The sequence below is a fragment of the Mustela lutreola genome, chromosome X, assembly GCF_030435805.1.
Source record: "Mustela lutreola isolate mMusLut2 chromosome X, mMusLut2.pri, whole genome shotgun sequence".
Classification (NCBI taxonomy): Eukaryota; Metazoa; Chordata; class Mammalia; order Carnivora; family Mustelidae; genus Mustela; species Mustela lutreola.
The window spans coordinates 77,797,546-77,817,829 of NC_081308.1; the positions used below are offsets into that span (position 1 = coordinate 77,797,546).

Genomic DNA, 20,284 nt, shown 5'->3' on the forward strand with positions numbered 1-20,284 from the left:
ATAAATAAATGAAATCTAAAATAAATAAATATCACTGATGAATATGGATGCTAATTCTCAACAAGATCCTAGAAAACAGGATCCAACAGCACATTAAAAATATTATCCACCATGACCAGGTGAGATTCATCCCTGGGCTACAAGGTTGGTTCAACATTCGCAAATCAATCAATGTGATAGAACAAATTAATATGAGAAGAGAGAAGAACCACATGGTCCTCTAAATCGATGCAGAAAAAGCGTTTGACAAAATCCAGCATCTGTTCCTAATTAAAATGCTTCAAAGTATAGGGATAGAGGGAACATTCCTGAACTTCATCAAATCTATCTATGAAAGATGCACAGCAATTATAATCCTCAATGGGAAAAAGCTTGCAGCCTTCCCATTGAGATCAGGAACATGACAAGAATGCCCACTCTCACCACTCTTGTTCAACATAGTATTAGAAGTCCTAGCAACAGCAATCAGACAGCAAAGAGAAATAAAAGGTATCCAAATTGGCAATGAAGAAGTCAAACTCTCTCTCTTTGCAGATGACATGATTCTTTATATGGAAAACCCAAAAGAATCCACCCCCAAACTACTAGAACTCATACAGCAATTCAGTAACGTGGCAGGATACAGAGTCAATGTGCAGAAATCAGTGGCTTTCTTATACACTAACAATGAAAATACAGAAAGGGAAATTAGAGAATCGATTCCATTTACTCTAGCACCAAGAACCATAAGATACCTGGGAATAAACCTAACCAAAGAGGTAAAAGATCTGTACTGGAGGAACTACAGAACGCTCATGAAAGAAATTGAAGAATATGCAAAAAGATGGAAGACCATTCCATGCTCTTGGATTGAGAAAATAAACAGTGTTAAGATGTCTATACTGCCTAGATCAATCTATACTTTTAATGCCATTCCAATCCTAATTCCACTGGTATTTTTCAAAGAGCTGGAGCAAATAATCCAGAAATTTGTATGGAACCAGAAGAGAGCCCGAATCGCTAAGGAAATGTTGAAAAACAAAAATAAAACTGGGGGCATCACATTACCTGATTTCAAGCTTTACTTCAAAGCTGTGATCACCAAGACAGTATGGTACTAGCATAAAAACAGGCCCATAGACCAGCGGAACAGAGTAGAGAGCCCAGATATGGACCCTCAACTATACGGTCAAATAATCTTCGACAAAACAGGAAAAAATATACAGTAGTAAAAAGACAGTCTCTTCAATAAATGGTGCTGGGTGGGCGCCTGGGTGGCTCAGTGGGTTAGGGCCTCTGCTTTCGGCTCGGGTCATGATCCCAGGGTCCTGGGATCGAGCCCCGCGTCGGGCTCTCTGCTCGGCGGGGAGCCTGCTTCCTCCTCTCTCTCTCTGCCTCTCTCTCTCTGCCTGCCTCTCTGCCTACTTGTGGTCTCTGTCTGTCAAATAGATAATTCTTTAAAAAAAAAAAATAAAATAAATGGTGCTGGGAAAACTGGACAGCTATATGTAGAAGAATGAAACTCAGCCATTCTCTTACACCGTACACAAAGATAAACTCGAAGTGGATAAAAGACCTCGACATGAGACAGGAATCCATCAGAATCCCAGAGGAGAACATAGGCAGTAACATCTTTGATATCAGCCACAGCAACTTCTTTCAAGATATGTCTCCAAAGGCAAAGGAAACAACAGTGAAAATAAAATTTTGGGACTTCATCAAGATCAAAGCTACTAGACAGCAAAGGAAACAATCAAGAAAACAAGGAGACAACCGAGGGAATGGTAGAAGATATTTGCAAATGACAGTACAGATAAAAGGTTCATATCCAGGATCTATAAAGAACTCCTCAAACTCAACACACAGAAAACAGACAGTCATATAAAAAAAATGAGCATAAGATATGAACAGACACTTCTTCAAGGAAGACATACAAATGGCTATCAGACACATGAAAAAATGTTCATCATCACTAGCTGTCGGGAGCCAGTACAGGAGGCCTACTCTAAGAGCTGTAAGGGACTGAATATGATTGGCTGTTCATTTAGGTCCACTCACGCGGGAGGTGCATGAGCACTGCGGTGATTGGCTAGGCGGGCTAAGCTGCCGGTGTATATATGCTTGAAAGTACTTGTAGAGGGGCGGGCCCGCCGGAGCCGGGCCGCGCTGCGCCGGCCGGAGGGGGCCGCAGCAGCGGGGGTGGGCGCCCAGGGGCGGCACGCAGCCCTGGAGGCGGTGGAGACGCCCGAGCGGGGCGGCGGGAGCTACATGCTGTGCTGCGCCAGAGGGGGAAGAAGATAAAAAGAAGCCATTAAAGAAGTTTGCCTCCACGCGTGTCTCCGTGTCGTTTGTGCGGGCTGAGAGCGACAACTAGCCCTCAGGGAGATTCATATTAAAACCACATTGAGATATCACTTTACACAAGTTTGAATAGCCAAAATTAGCAAGACAGGAAACAACACGTGTTAGAAGGGATGTGAGGAAAGGGGAATTCTCTTACACTGTTTGTGGGAATGTAAGTTAGTGCATCCACTTTTGAGAACAGTGTGGAGATTCCTCAATAAATTAAAAATAGAACTTCCCTATGACCCTGCCATTGAACTACTGGATATTTACCCCAACGATACAGAAGCAGTGAAAAGAAGGGACATCTATACCCCAATGTTTATGGCAGCAATGTCCACAGTAGCCACACTGTGGAAAGAACCAAGATGCCCTTCAACGGACGAATGGATAAGGAAGATGTGACCCATATACACTATGGAGTAGTATGCCACCATCAGAAAGGAAGAATACTCAACTTTTGTAGCAACGTGGACGGGACTGGAAGAGATTATGCTGAGTGAAATAATTCAAGCAGAGAGAGTCAATTATCATATGGTATCACTTATTTGTGAAGCATAACAAGTAACATGGAGGACAAGGGGAGTTAGAGAGGAGAAGAGAGTTGAGGGAAATTGGAAGAGGAGGTGAACCATGAGAGACTATGGACACTGAAAAACAATCTGAGGGGTTTGAAGTGGCGGGGGAGTGGCAGGTTGGGGTACAAGGTGGTGGGTATTATAGAGGGCATGGAATGCATGAAACACTGGGTGTTGTGCAAAAACAATGAATACTGTTATGCTGAAAATAAATAAAAAATAAATTAAAAAATATTTCTGGTTGATGAATTGTATTAGTTCTTTATATATTTTGCACATTAACTTCCTCTTGGATATATCATTTTTAAATATCTTCTCCCATTCAGTGGATTCTCTTTTTGTTTTGTTGATGGTTTCCTTTGGTGTGTAGAATCCTTTTATTTTGGTATAGTCCAGTAGTTTATTTTTGCTTTTGTTTCCTTTGGCAAAGGAGACCTATTTAGGAAAACGTTTTCATAGTTGATGTCAAATATATTACTGCCTAAATTTGCTTTTAGTTCTATGGTTCCAGTTCTCACATACAGGTCCTTAGCACATTCTGAATTTTTGGGTGTATGAATTTTTGGTATAATAATGTAATAATGAATTGTTGGTGTAATAAAATGAGCCATTTTCATTATTTTGTATGTATCTTTCCAGTTTTCCCCAAACCATTTTTTGAATACACTATCTTTATCCCATTTTATGTTTTGCCTTTTTTGTTTGTTTTTTTTTTTTTTTTGGTTTGTTTTTGTTGTAGCTTAATTGACTATATGATTGTTGGTTCATTTCTGGGCTCTCTGATCTTTTATGTTGATTCAGGTGTCTATTTTTGTGCCAATTCCATATTATTTTGATTACTATAATTTTGTAGTATATATTGAAATTTGGGATTGGGATACTCCAGTTCTGTTCTTTGTCAAGATTGCTTTGGCTATTTGAGGTTTTTGTTTTGTTTTGTTTTGTTTTGGTGGTTCCATAAAAATTTTAGTATTATTTCTCCTATCTTTGTGAGAAGAAGTTGTTGACATTTTGACTAGGGATTGCATTAAATGCATAGGTCGTTTTGGGTACCATGGACATTTTAACAATATTCATTCTATCAATACATGAGCATGGAGTACTTTCCATTTGTTTGAATCATCTTTAGTATCTTTCATCAATGTTTTATAGTTTTCAAAATACAGGTCTTCACCTCCTTAGTTAAGTTTACTCCTAGGTATTTCATCCTTTTCACTGCAATTATCAAGGAAGTTTGTTTTCTTACTTTCTTGTTCTGCTACTTCATTATTTATGCATATGAATGTGGCTGTTTTCTATATATTGACTTCATATCTAATTACTGTACTGAATTTATTAGCATGTTCCAGTAGTTTTTTGGTGGGTTTTTTAATATTTTCTATATAAAATATCATGTCATCTGCAAAGATTGAGTTTTAATTTTTCCTTACCAACTTGCGTACATTTTATTTCTTTTTCTTGTCTGATTGTTCTGGCTATGACATCGAGTACTATGTTAAATTAAAGTAGTGAGAAAGGACATTATTTCTTATTCCAGACCTCAATGAAAAAAGTACCAGTGTTTTAGCATTGACTATGAGGCTAACTTTGTGTTTTCATATGTGACTTCTGTTATTTTTGAGATACACTCCCTCAAAACCTACTTTGTTGAATGTTTTTATTTATTTATTTTAAAGATTTTACTTCTGCATTTATTTTGGAGAGAGAGAATGAGAGAGAGAGACAGGGCATTACATGGGGGAGTCTCATAGACAGAAGCAGACCCTTACTGAGCAGGGAGCCAGATGTAGGACTTGATCCTGGGACTCCAGGATCATGACCTGAAGTGAAGGCAGTTGCTTAACCAATTGAGCCACCCAGGCATCCCTGAATGTTTTTATTGTTGTAAAGTTACTTGTATTTTAAATCTTTATCTTGCTTGAAATTTAGGGAGTTCTTACCATTATATCTTCAAACAAACTCTCTGGCCCTTATCTTCTCTCTTCTTCTGAGATTTTAGTTATGCTAATATTGATTTTTTTTATGATGTTCCATAAAGTTCCAAGTTCTAAGGGTCCATTCACTGTTCTTTTTTTTTTTTTTTTTTAAAGATTTTATTTACTGAGAGAAAGAGAGCGATCACATCAGTTGGGGGACTGGCAGAGGGAGAGAGAATCTCAAACAGACTCCATACTGAGTGCAGAGAATAATGTGGGAGGCTTGATCCCATGACCCTGACATCATGACCTGAGCTGAAATCAAGAGTCAGAAGCTTAACTGACTGAGCCATCCAGACACTTCTGCATTCACTGCTTTTCATTTTTTTATTTTCATATTTCTCAGGTTTGATAATTTCATATTACCTGTCTTCAAGTTCACAGATTTTTACACTGGTTCATTTCTGATATTGAAGGCCTCCAGTGAATTTTTCAATTCGGGATTATAGCTCTCAGATCCATAATTTGTTTGGTTCATTTAAAAAAATTTATATCTCTGTTGATATTATTTTGCTCATATACTGTTTTTCTGATTTCCTTTAGTTCTTTTTGTTTGTTTTGTTTTAACTTAGCTGTCTGAGGGTATTTAAGAAAGTTGTTTGAACAAAATGTGAAAACCTACAGTGTTTAAGTTCAGTTGCTGTGTATTTATTTTGTACATTTTGAATAGGCCATGCTTCCTTGTTACTTTATATGTCTCCTGATCTTTTTCAAAATTGGACATTTGGAAAAACAGCCATCTTTACAAATCTTTACATAATGGTTCCTTGTGGAAAAGTATTTTACTAATCAGCCCACCATTAAGGTTTGAGTTCTTGATCAAAACTTTTCTGGTCATGCATTTTCTGTGGGCCTGAATGGGTGTTTTTTACTCAGACTTCTCATTTATATGGCTACTTATACATGTCTTAATTTCTCTCCATCTCATCCCTGGTTCATGGGACTTCAGATATTACATTATATATTTGCTCATAATCTCTTACCCCAGCTATCCATAGATCCACAGTCCATCCACAGTTTTCATGTGCTGTGATGCATGTTACTAAATTTTGGGGCTTCTAACTTGAGATCCAAACTTTACTGATATTATCAACAAAGCTCTAAACTAAGCAATATTGAAAACAGTTTCTGGGTGGTCGACAGGTAGGCTAGAATGTGGCAAACATGTTCTGTACTGTTTCTCAAATCCTGAGGAGGAAATCAAGATAGAATCTGTTTTCTTCCAATTTCACCATGCTAATCTATGAAGAGGTGGTACAAGAGCAAGTATAAATGACATGAAATTTCTTACTCACCTTTCTTTATTATGTTAGTCATCATACGGTACATTCGAATGTGACTTTTTATTGATTAGGCATTTGCTTTGTTGCTACATTTCTTCAGCTTGTTTCCAGAACTCTCACTAAGATTTTTTATTTTATTTTTTAAAGATTTTTATTTATTTGAATGAGAGAGGGTAAGAGATAGAAAGCATGAGAATGGGAGGGTCAGAGGGAGAAGGAGACTCCCTGCTGAGCGGGGATTCCCAAAGCAGGACTAGATCGTGGGTCTCTAGGATCCTGACCTGAGGTAAAGACAGATGATTAACCCACAGAGTCATTCAGGCACCCTTCACAAAGCTATTTTAATCAATCTGTAGTTCTTTACTTGACGTTTCCATGAGAGAATGAGGGTCTTGATCCACAATAGAGCTGATATCACAGAAGTTACTGTTGTCTGATTTTATTTAATTTTAAGGATAATATTGAAGGTTCCTTTGTTTTTCTGAAGAGTAGTAAAAAAGGCATCAGCAAAATAAACCCTTCAGTTTTCTTTTGCTGCAGAACTTTTTATAACAATTTTACTGTGAAAGAGAACTGAAAGCATTATCTTAAAATTTTGGTGAGAGTTAATTTTGGAAGTCTCTTTGGAAGGCTATTTGGCTATATATATATATACATACATATATATGTATGTATATATATATAGACTGTTTAAAGACATTCTTGGAGAGCCTTAAAAGAAAACCTCCAGGGGCGCCTGGGTGGTTCAGTGGGATAAAGCCTCTGCCCTCAGCTCAGGTTATGATCTCAGGGTCCTAGGATTGAGCCCCACATCTGGCTCTCTGCTCAGTGGGAAGCCTGCTTCGCCCTCTCTCTCTGCCTGCCTCTCTGCCTACTGGTGATCTCTGTCTGTCAAATAAATAAATAAAATATAAAAACAAAAAAAACCCTCCAAGTTTGGAGTGCCTGGATGGCTCAGTGTGTTAAAGCCTCTGCCTTCTGCTCTGGTCATGATCTCTGCCTATTTGTAATCTCTGTGTGTCAAATAAATAAATAAAATCTTTAAAAAAAAAACCTCCAAGTTTGAAGTTAAAGATCTAAATAAGGTTATATTAGAGTGTGTCTCTTACCATAGTTCAAATGTTATAAAGGCACAGAACAAAGTGTCTATCAGTAAAGGAATAGACAAAGAAGATGTGAGATAGATATAAAATGAAATATCACTCAGTCATAAAAAAGAATGAAATTATGCCTTTTGCAACAACATGGGTGGACCTAGAGGGTACAATGCTAAGTGAAATAAGTCAGTCAGAAAAAGACAAATACCATACGATTTCACTTGTATGTGTAATTTAAAAGAAGGAAATGAATGGTGAGTGCTGTGAAGTGTGTAAACCTGGCGATTCACAGACCTGTACCCCTGGGGCTAATAATACATTATGTATTTATAAAAAAATAAAAAAATAAAAAATAAACAAATGAATAAACAAATGAAAAGAAGGATCATATCTATACATACAGAAAGCAAACTGTTGGGCGCCTGGGTGGCTCAGTGGGGTAAGCTGCTGCCTTGGCTCAGGTCATGATCTCAGGGTCCTGGGATTGAGTCCCGCATCGGGCTCTCTGCTCAGCAGGGAGCCTGCTTTCTCCTCTCTCTCTCTGCCTGCCTCTCTGCCTACTTGTAATCTCTCTGTCAAATAAATAAATTAAATCTTAAAAAAAAAAAAAAGAAAGCAAACTTGTAAGAGGAAAAGCATGTGGTGAATGGGAAAAATAGGTAAAGGGTAGTCAGAAATACAGGCTTCCAATTATGGAATGAATAAGTCACAGGAATAAAAGATACAATCTAAGGAATATAGTCAATAATATTGTAATAGCAAAGTATGGTGACAGATGGTAGCTACAGTTTTGGTAATCATAGCATAACCAACAGAGAAGTCAAATAACCATGTTGTATACCAGAAACTAATGTAACATTCTGTGTCACCTGTTCTCAAATTGAAGACAGAGAGAGACAGACAGATACCCAGATCTTTAGATACAGGAAACTGGTGGTTGCGAGAAGGTGGGTGGGTAGTTGGATGGATGAAATAGGTAAAGATCAAGAAGCACAAAATTTAAGTTATAAAATAAATAGGTCCTAGAAATGAAAAATATAGCATATAGAATATAATCCATATGATTGCAATATTTTTTGGTGACAAATGGTGACTAAACTTACGGTGAATGCTAAGTGATGTATAGAATTATTGAATTATTATGGTGTACACCTGAAATTAATATACACTGTGTGTTAATTACACTTCAGGAAAACAAGATGTAAATAAGTAAGTAAAATGCAAGTAGTTAAATGAAATGCAAAAGGATAAATTCAATAAACCCAGAGAAGACTCATTGTAATCAAACTGTCAGAAGTAAAAGAGCATTTTAAAAGTAGTTAGATAAGTGATTAATCACAAATAGGTAATCATCAATAACATCATTTCTGGTTTCATCAGCAGAAATCTCATAGGACAAAAGAAAAATACTGAGATGGTATATTTAAAGTACTGAAAAAATGAACTGATAATTCTGTATCTGGCAAAACTTATTATGTATCTGGTAAATTTAAGAAATTTCTAGATAAATACAAAGAAAGTTTATTACCATTAGACCTACCCAACAAGAGATATTAAAGGTGAAAGTAAAGTTGAAAGTAAAGGTGCTAGACAGTAACTCTACAAAAATATAATGTCCTCAGAAAATGGAAGCTGCATAGCAATTATAAAAACAAGATATAAAAACAAGCACTAATATAATATTGGCTTATAACTCCATTTATTCTTCTATAGGATTTATGAGTCTGAACAATAAAAAAGAATATAAATCAGTGATAATGGGTACACAATACATAAAAAATGTAAATAGTGATGTCCATAACAAAAATGGAGGAGCATAGTTATAAAGGAATCGATTTTCTATGCAATTGAATCATTGTCTATGTGATGTGATCAGATTTATCTGATGACAATAAATTGTTATGACTTTAAGCTATCACATGTAATCTCAATGGTGACTGAAAAGGAAATTTATAGAATATTCACAATTAGAAATGAAGAGATAATTAAAACATTTCATTACAAGAAATTTAACTTAACTAGAAGTAAATGGAGTAAATGAAGTAAATAATGGAGTAAATGAAGAAATTATCACAGGATATACAGACTTTGGAACAGTAAAAGGACACTAAATAAAAAGTTAATAAATCTGAATAAATATGACTTTACTCAAAAATAATGTATCAGTGTTTGTTAATTAATTATAAAAAAGTACCATATTGGTGCAAAATATTAATAATAAGGGGAATTTAGTAAAGAAGAATTGAGTATGGACATGTAAATTTCTGTTGTCATCTCAATTTTTCTGTATATTTAAAACTGTTCTAAAAATTTTGGTTTAAAAATAGTTTTTTTGGTATGGTAAAATGTCATTTACAAAAATAGTTCTTTGTAATGTTAGCCCAGATTCTCTTCCTCATTCTCAAAACTCAACAAATTTACCTATTTTTGCCATAGTAAAAAAAAAAAAAAAAAAAAAAAAAGTTAATGTAGACTAGTCTTGGAAATTAAATAAGTGATTACTTGTTCATTCTGTACAAAATATAGTATTAGGTGGATACTTTATTATTTTTTAAATATATCCTCTGCTTTCAAAGTCTTAAAAAGCTAACTATAGAATTAAGAGATAGACCAGAGTGTTTTAAACTTAGAACCATTGAAATTTTTGGCTGAACAATTATTGTAGATAACTGCCCTGTGCATTACAGGGTGCTTATTAGTATATCTAACCTCTACCTACTTGATGCCAGTAACACCTTTCCATAGTTATGACAACCAAAAGTAAATAATTCTCTGTAAATCTCAATTTTTTTATAATTCTATAACTTTTCTAAAAATCAAAGTCTATTAATTAAATGAATATCAGTTCCAGATAAAAACTTTTAAAGATTTTTATAGAAAAAACTACATAGAGGATGAACTTAACATAAGATTTAGCATTTATACAGAGACTTTCATGTACATTTTCTCATGTAACCATCAGAACTGCTATGTGACATACACATTAACCTTGGTAGTATTGGTATTAGTATTATTTTTATCTCCATTTTATAGGAGAAAATTAAAGCTTAGAAAGATGAAGTGACTTACGCAAGATCACTCAGCTTATATGCAAAGGCAGGAACTAAATCAGGCATTTTGATGCTTTTTTTTTTTTTTTTCCATTTCAGCATGCTGCCTCCCACGTCACCATCTGTAGATACTGTACAATAAAGAAAAGGGAAGAATATTTTCTGATGCACTGGCTTCCATTATAACATCTGACCTGACATTACAGTATCTAAAATGGAGGCAGGAGAATTGTAATTTAGGGCTCTGGGAACTCATTCAGATTGGATTATATTTCAATAGTTTAATTGCTGTTGTTTCTTTGCTTGACTTGTTTTGTTATATTCTGCTTAAATAATGACCAAGTGTAGATGATAATATTTTACATATTTAGAAAAATATGTATGTTATGTTTTGGATGTAATATATTGATATACCCATATTTATTTGTGTACTAATTTCTTGATAATGAGACACAAGATATAGTTGCCTCTGTCTTTTCAAATATAACAAAATTCTGTGTGGTTCATGTTGGTAGGATTTTCAGATTCTAAAAATCTGTATTTTAATTATAAAAAAATACTAGACTTATCTGATAAATTTGTGTGCCCAAGTAAACACATCCCAAACTAGTGAGTAATTAAAGATTAATTTTTTTGATCCTTAGCCTTAAGAAATTTCACAGAATAAAATTATTTCCTGGCCAGAACTTCCCAATTATATTCCTCCTTTAGAATACACTCCTCTTCAATAAATGATTGCATATACATGAAGAAAGCTAAGATAATATGACATTGAATATTTGATTTACTCAATGTAAATCATACTATTACTTGAGCATAGGAAATATTAGGATAACTGAGTTAAGTGAAAGCTAAATACTTTCTAGCCTATGGTGAGAAAGTATTGTTTCCCTTTAAAATGAACATATTTTGTAGCAGAAAATTTTTAAAGATATTCACACCATGCTACTTTAATTATCCATGCAATACTGTAACTGAAGATCCCAAAGAGTCTTTAAAGGTTAAGAAAAATCAGAGATGTAAAGAAAAAAAAAGAATATTTAATAGATGAGTAATTTATTTAAATTAAACAGAAAGTCTTGTCACCCTGGACCAAGGTATTTTTAAAGAAATACAGGCTGAGTTGGGGTGGGGGAACCTAAAACTAATGATGGTTGGAAAATGATGCCTGAAAGGAAGAAAGACAATAAGCAAAGAATTTAAGTATGTTCATCCAAGCATTAAGTACTTAGGGTTCTACTTATTGTATGTCTCTATGTGCTTGTGTTAGTATTTAAATTCCACCATTGTATGATGCTGAAAATACACGTAGACATCTCTCATTATTGAAAATTCAATAGTCATCATATTTGCTTAAATAGTCAAAAGATACAAACTTTCACTTAGAAAATGAAAGAGGTATTGTGGACATTGTGGTGCATGTGCTCCTTCTTTTCAATACATCTTTATCTTTGGAGTGTGGAAGTATCCAAGATATCCTTCAACAGATGAATAGATAAAGAAGATGTGGTTCATATTTACAATGAAATATTACTCAGCCATCAGAAATGATGAATGCCTACCATTTGCATGGACATAGATGGAACATAAAGTAAAATAAGATAAGGAGAGAAAGACAGTTATCATATGGTTTCACTCATATATGAAACATAAGGTGTAGTGTGGAGGACCATAGAGGAAGAGAGGGAAGACTGAATGTGAAAATATCAGAGAAGGAGACAAACCATGGGAGACTCTGGACTCTAGGAAGCAAACTGAGGATTGCAGAGGGGAGGAGGGTGGAGGAATGGGAAACTAGGTGATGGATATTAAGGAGGACACACGTTGTGATGAGCACTGGGTTTATATGCCACTAATGAATCAATGAACAGTACCTCAAAAATTAATTGTGTACTATATTTTGAAAATTGAAAATGATAATTGAAGGTAATAATAAATAATTGAAAATAATAATACCGGAAACAACATGTGTTGAAGAGGATGTGGAGAAAGGGGAACCCTCTTTACACTGTTGGTGGGAATGCATGTTGGTGCAGTAACTTTGGAGAACAGTGTGGAGATTCCTCAAGAAATTAAAAATAGAGCTTCCCTATGACCCTGTAATTGTACTACAGGTATTTACCCCAAAGATACAGATGTCGTGAAAAGAAGGGCCATCTGTACCCCAATGTTTATAGCAGCAATGGCCACGGTCGCCAAACTGTGGAAAAAATCAAGATGCCCTTCAACAGATAAATGGATAAGGAAGATGGGGTCCATATACACTATGGAGTAGGATGCGTCCCTCAGAAAGGATGAATACCCAACTTTTGTAGCAACGTGGACGGGACTGGAAGAAATTATGCTGAATGAAAGAAGTCAAGCAGAAAGAGTCAATTATCATATGGTTTCACTTATTTGTGGAGCATAACAAATAGCATGGAGGACATGGGGAGATAGAGAAAAGGGAGTTGGGGAAATGGGAAGGGGAGGTGAACCAAGAGAGACTTTGGACTCTGAATAACAATCTGAGGGTTCTGAAGGGGCGGGGGGTGGGAGGTTGGGGGATCCAGGCGGTGGGTATTGGAGAGGGCACGGATTGCATGCAGCACTGGGTGTGGTGCAAAAATAATGAATACTGTTATGCTGAAAAAATAAAAAATTAAAAAAAGAAAAAAAGAAAATGAGAATACAAAAGAAAATAAACAAACAAAAAAAGATGAAAGAGCCAAGATGTCCATGGACAGATGAATGGATAAAAAAGAAATTATGTGTCATCTTGGCTTTTTCATCTTTTCTATGAAAAAATATATATTTATATATCTCTATATATCTTTATATCTATCTATCTTTATATATATATGTAGTATATATATATATCTTTTATATATATGGATCATATATATATATATATCTCAGTTTGTTATCTGCATGTAAAATAGCACAAACCCTCAAAAGAGAATCAAATTACTTAATTTACCTATCTAATTTTCAGTTTAGTAAAGTGTGGTGAAAAGATTCATACAGATAACAAACTCAGCAGTTTTATATATATATATATATATATATATATATATATATATATATATAAAGATAAATAGATAAATATCACATGGATATATCATATATATATCACATATTATATATATGTCATCACATATTATATATATATATATATATAATATCAAAATGGAATATTACTCAGCCATAGGAAAGGATGAATACTTATTTGATACTTATATAATACTTATGATGGAACTTGAGGGTATTGTGCTGAGTGAAATAAGTCAATAAGAGAAAGACAGTTATCATATCGCTTAATGTATATGTGGAATATAAGAAACAGCCCAGAAGATCATAGGGGAAGGGAGAGAAACCTGAATAAGAAGTCATCAGAAAGGGAGAAAAACTATGAGAGACTCTTGACTACAGAAAACAAACAGGGTTGCTGGAGGGGAGGTGGGTGGGGGGCGGGGTCATTGCATGATGGGCATTAAGGGAAGCATGTGATGTGATGAGCACTGGGTGTTCTATGCAACTGATGAATTATTGAACTCTATATCTGCAACTTTGTGGAGAATAACAAATAGCATGGAGGGCAAATTTTTAATTTTAGTTTAATCTAATATATTTCTTTTAGAAGTCAGTGTGCCCAAACTTCCACTGGACATTTTCACACTCATTAAGAGAATAAACCATATTCTCCCTCTTACTCACATTTCAGACTAGATACACAATATGCTGAAGAAATGAATCTCAACAAATCTGAGGAACAGTTTCATGCTATAAACCATGCAGAGCAAACTCTACACAAAATGGAGAACTACCTGAAAAAGAAACAACTGTGTGATGTACTACTTATTGCTGGACACCTCCGAATTCCAGCCCATAGGTACGTATCCTTATGTAGACAGATTGTTTCATGAGTATAGCATGTGAATGAGAATGAATTGGTCGACTTAAAGCAAATTAGAATGCTGAGGAAAATATATTTTTATCTTCCTACATAGAAAATGTATTAGCATTTCCTTGTGTGATATTTAGAAGAGCCAAAGTTTAGTTAGAGAAATTGATGTAAAATAGCATAAACCCTCAAAAGAGAATCAAATTACTTAATTTACCTATCTAATTTCACTACACTTTACTGAAGTGAAAAAGATTCATGCAGATAACAAACTCAGCAGTGTTAAAAACTTACTGATTGTATTTCCTGCTTTTCAATGAGACTACTGACTAATTTAAGTTCCTATGAAACATTCCCATTTCAAGGTTGGTTCTCAGCGCAGTGTCTGATTATTTTGCTGCAATGTTTACTAATGATGTGCTTGAAGCCAAACAAGAAGAGGTCAGGATGGAAGGAGTTGATCCTAATGCACTTAATTCCTTGGTGCAGTATGCTTACACAGGTAAAGTGGCATGTATTAAGTCATTCAATCCTCACAAAAATCCTACATTATATAATCTACATTATTATTATTGCAACTAGGAATGAAAAAACTGAAGGATCTACCAGTTAAGTAGCTTTCCCAAAGTAAGGAACAGAATCAGAATTTAAATTCAGTAGTATAAAAGAATGAGGGAAATAATAAGCTATACAATTTTTTTTTTTTTTTGTTTTTTTTTTTTAAAGATTTTATTTATTTATTTGTCAGAGAGAGAGCGAGCGAGAGCAAGCACAGGCAGACAGAGTGGAAGGCAGAGTCAGAGGGAGAAGCAGGCTCCCTGCGGAGCCCGATGTGGGACTCGATCCCAGGACGCCGGGATCATGACCTGAGCCGAAGGCAGCCGCTCAACCAACTGAGCCACCCAGGCGTCCCAAGCTATACAATTTTTGACTATGAGAGAATAAGGCAATTTTAACACAAAAAAAACAAAATACATGTCTACCTCTCTCTTGAATAGTGTGGGTATGTTCTCATTTTTTTAAAATTTCTTTTCAGCATAACAGTATTCATTGTTTTGCACCACACCCAGTGCACCATGCAATACAAGCCCTCACCAATACCCACCACCTGTTTCCCCCAACCTCCCATCCCCTGTACTTTCAAATCTTCAGGTTTCAGGGTCAAGAGTCTCTCGTGGTTCACCTCCCCTTCCAATTTCCCTCAACTCCCTTATCCTCTTCATATCCCCATTTCCTCCATGTTATTTGTTATGCTCCACAAATAAGTGAAACCATATAATAATTCACTCTCTCTGCTTGATTTATTTCACTCAGCATAATCTCTTCTAGTCCCATCCATGTTGATACAAACGTTGGGTATTCATCCTTTCTGATGGAAGCATACCACTCCATAGTGTATATGGACCACATCTTCCTTATCCATTTATCCGTTAAGGGCATCTTGGTTGTTTCCACAGTTTGGCGACCGTGGCCATTGCTGCTATAAACATTGGGGTACAGATGGCCCTTCTTTTCACTACATCTGTATCTTTGGGGTAAATACCCAGTAGTACAATTACAGGGTCATAGGGAAGCACTATTTTTAATTTCTTAGAGAATCTCCACACTGTTCTCCAAAAGTTACTGCACCAACTTGCATTCCCACCAACAGTGTAAGAGGGTTCCCCTTTCTCCACATCCTCTCCAACACACTTTGTTTCCTGTCTTGCTAATTTTGGCTATTGTAACTGGTGTAAGGTGGTATCTCAATGTGGTTTTAATTTGAAACTCCCTGAGGGCTAGTGATGATGAACACTTTTTCATGTGTCTGATAGCCATTTGTGTGTCTTCATTGGAGAAGTGTCTGTTCATATCTTCTGCCCATTTTTTTGATATGATTGTCTGTTTTGTGTGTGTTGACTTTGAGAAGTTCTTTATAGATCCCGGATATCAGCCTTTTGTTTGTACTGTCATTTGCAAATATCTTCTCCCATTCCTTGGGTTGCCTCTTTGTTTTGTTGACTGTTTCCTTTGCTGTGCAGAAGCTTTTGATCGTTATGAAATCCCAAAAGTTCATTTTTGCTTTTGTTTCCTTTGCCTTTCGAGACATATCTTGAGACATATCTTGAAAGAAGTTGCTGTGGCTGATATTGAAGAGGTTACTGCCTATGTTCCCCTCTAGGATTCTGATGGATTCCTGTCTCACGTTGAGGTCTTTTATCCATTTTGAGTTGATCTTTGTGTACGGTGTAAGAGAATGGTCGAGTTTCATTCTTCTACATATAGCTGGCCAGTTTTCCCAGCACCATTTATTGAAGAGACTGTCTTTTTTCCACTGTATATTTTTTCCTATTTGGTCGAAGATTATTTGACCATAGAGTTGAGGGTCCATATCTGGGCTCTCTACTCTGTTCCACTGGTGTATGTGTCAACTCCACCCATAAGAACGGAAATCATCAATATTAGAGCTGAGACCAATGAGGTCTGTGTGTCTGTTTTCATGCCAGTACCATGCTGTCTTGGTGATCACAGTTTTGTAGTAAAGCTTGAAATCAAGTATCATGATGGCCCCAGTTTTATTTTTGTTTTTCAACATTTTCATAGGGATACGGGGTCTCTTCTGGTTCCATACAAATTTCTGGATTATTTACTCCAGCTCCTTGAAAAATACTGGTGGAATTGGGATCGGAATGGCATTAAAAGTATAGATTAATCTAGGCAGTATAGACATCTTAACACTGTTTAATCTCCCAATCCAAGAGCATGGAATGGTCTTCCATTTTTTTGTGTCTTCTTCAATTTTTATCATGAGCGTTCTGTAGTTCCTCGAGTACAGATTCTTTACCTCTTTGCTTAGGTTTTATTCCCAGGTATCTTATGGTTCTTGGTGCTAGAGTAAATGGAATCGATTCTCTAATTTCCCTTCCTGTATTTTCATTGTTATTGTATAAGAAAGCCACTGATTTCTGTACATTGACTTTGTATCCTGCCACATTACTGAATTGCTGTATGAGTTCTAGTAGTTTGGGGGTGGAGTCTTTTGGGTTTTCCATATAAAGAATCATGTTATCTGCGGAGAGAGAGTTTGACTTCTTCACTGCCAATTTGGATACATTTTATTTCTCTTTGTTGTCTGATTGCTGTTTCTAGGACTTCTAATACTATGTTGTACAAGAGTGGTGAGAGTGGGCATCCTTGTCGTGTTCCTGTTCTCAGCGGGAAGTCTGCAAGCTTTTTACCATTGAGGATGATATTTGCTGTGGGTCTTTCATAGATAGATTTGATGAAGTTGAGTAATGTTCCCTCTATCCCTATACTTTGAAGCATTTTAATTAGGAACAGATGCTGGATTTTGTCAAACGCTTTTTCTGCATCGATTTAGAGGACCATGTGGTTCTTCTTTCTTCTCATATTAATTTGTTGTATCACATTGATTGATTTGTAAATGTTGAACCATTCTTGTAACCCTGGGATGAATCCCACTTGGTCAGGGTGGATAATCTTTTTAATATACGGTTGGATCCTATTTGCTAGGATCTTGTTGAAAATTTTGCTGGCTTCATAAAAAGAGTTTGTAAGTTTTCCTTCTGCTTTAATTTTTTGAAACAGTTTCAGGAGAATAGGTATTATGCTTATACAGGTAAAATAGTATGTATTAAGTCATTCAATCTTCACAAAAACCCTACATTATATAATCTACATTATTATTATTCCAACTAGAAATGAGAAAACTGAAGGATCTACGAGTAAAGTAACTTTCCAAGGTAATAAGGGACAGAATCAGGTTTTAAATTTAGTAGTATAAAAGAATGAGGGAAATAATAAGCTATAAAAAATTGACCATGAGAGAATAAAGCTATTTTAACACAAACATACAAAGCACATGTCTGCCTCTCTCTTGAATGGTGTGGGTATGTTCTCATTTCTTAAAAAAATATTTTATTTATTCATTTATAGAGAGTGTGGGGGGAGGGGCAGAATGAAAGGGAGAGAGAATCACAAGCAGTCTCCATGTTCAGCACTTGGAGCCTGATGCAGGGTTTGATCCTAATATGGATAGATCATGACCTGAAATCAAGAGATGGGCATTTAACCAAATGAGCCACTTAGGTACCCCATTCTCAGTTGTAAAAATTTGAAGTGCAGTATTCTAACTCTGTATTAAATATGTAGTCTCTTCCTTAGAAATGACAAAGTCATATTTACTCAAATTATAAGGCAAAGGCAACAGGATGAGGTTGGAGGTCAAGAAGTGAAATATTTATTTTTATATTCCAACGTTATCAAGCAAATTTGACAAATATAATTGTGTATATTTAAAGTATACTATGTGACGATTTGCTATATATACACAAGTAGAATGATTACATAGATGAAGATAAGTAATGCACATATTATCTGAAATAGTTAATTATTTTTTGTGGTGAGAATGCTTACAAGCATACAGTGCCCAGTACCATATTACTAACTATAAACACCGTTCTGTACATTAGATCCTCATAACTATTTACCTTATAACTGAAATTTTGCACTTTGACCTACACCTCTCCATTTCCACCTCCCAGTGTCTAGCAGCTACTAGTCTACCTACCATTTCTATGAAATCAGAGAAATTACATACATATATACCTATTATTAATATCACATATGTATTTTTTTCTCTTTATCCATTCAACTGTTGAAGGGCATTTAGGTTGGTTATTTCCATATCCTAGCTAATGTAAATAATAGTGAAACAAACCTGGGAGTGCAGGTATCTCTTAAGATCCTGATGTCATGTCTTTGTATATATAATCAGGAATAGAATTTTCAGATCGAAGGTAATTTAATTTTCTAATTTTTTCACGAGCCATCATACTGTTCTCCATAATGTTGTATTAATTTGCATTGCCACAAACAGTGCATAAATGTTCCCTTTCCTCTAAAACTTTAACAACATTGGTTATCCCTTCTTTTGATTTTGATTTACATTTTCCTGGTAATTAGTTATGTTAAACCCATTTTCATATCTCTATTGGTCATTTGTGTGTCATCTCTGGGGGAGAAAAAGCTTATCGAGGTTACTTTCCCTTTTTGAATTTTTATTTTTTTATTTATTTGAGAGAGGGGAAAGGAGGGCATGAGGTGGGGAGCAGAAGGAGACACAGACACAGACTTGCTGATGAGCAAGGATCAACAACTGGATCCCAGGACCATGAACTGAGCAAAAAGTAAACACTTAACCAACTGGGCCACCCAGGCCCCCCTACTTGTTCTTTTTTTAATTGGGTTATTTGCTTTCATGCTATTGAATTATATGAGTCCTTTATATATTTTGGATATTAACCCCTTATCAGATATATGGTTTGCGATATTTCTTTCATTCTGTGGATTACCTTTTCAATATATTTTATGTTTCCTTTCTATGCAGAAGCTTTTTAGTTTGATGCAGTCCCACTTGTTTATTTTAGCTTTTGTGACTGTCTTTTGGTAGATTATCCAAGAAATTATTGCCAAGATCAATTTTTTTTTACTGTCTTTTAGGAGTTATGATTTTGTTCATTAAGAAATTAATATTCTTCTTAATAACTGGGCCGAGTTTCAATGTCTGTAGTAGGTGAATCTCAGATCTGAATCAGAATAGTTTATAACTTCTCTGGATTTCAAAATCCATGACAAAAAACAAACAACTCAAGAAAGTCTGCTGATGGATGACACCCTTTGGCAACATATGTTAGAGGTTGAAACAAACACAGAGCATCTCACAGTATATATTTACTCTTTTCTTTATGCTTATGAAATCATATGGAATCCATTTAAGGCATTTTATAAGAAAAATATAAACAAATAGTTTATAGTATTCCGTATGAAAGGTTTTTTTATAGCTCATATATAGTTTGGCTAAAACAAACAAAAAAGGAATATAACTTATGAAAATAACTTACATTTGCAATAACTTATCAACAATACTTCCTCTGGAAATTTTGTTTGTATATACATACATACATATATGCATATTTACATATATATATATATATCTTTTAATATAAATGGGAGAGTTTAAACAGCTCTGATCTCATTTTTTAAAAATCTCTTCACAGATATTTTCAAACAAACCAGTTTTTTGTATCTAAGAA

At 35.2% G+C, this 20,284-nt stretch overlaps 1 protein-coding gene across 2 annotated transcripts in view; it reads left to right on the top strand.

Annotated features, from left to right (window-relative positions):
• The window catches only part of KLHL4 (kelch like family member 4), a 145,358-nt gene that overhangs the window by 91,182 nt on the left and 33,892 nt on the right, over positions 1–20,284 (top strand). For both annotated transcript variants that reach the window (XM_059157916.1, XM_059157917.1), the window contains exons 2-3: positions 14,010–14,177; positions 14,555–14,691. In XM_059157916.1, coding sequence (XP_059013899.1) covers positions 14,010–14,177; positions 14,555–14,691 — 305 coding nt within the window. The remainder of the gene's footprint in view (positions 1–14,009; positions 14,178–14,554; positions 14,692–20,284) is intronic.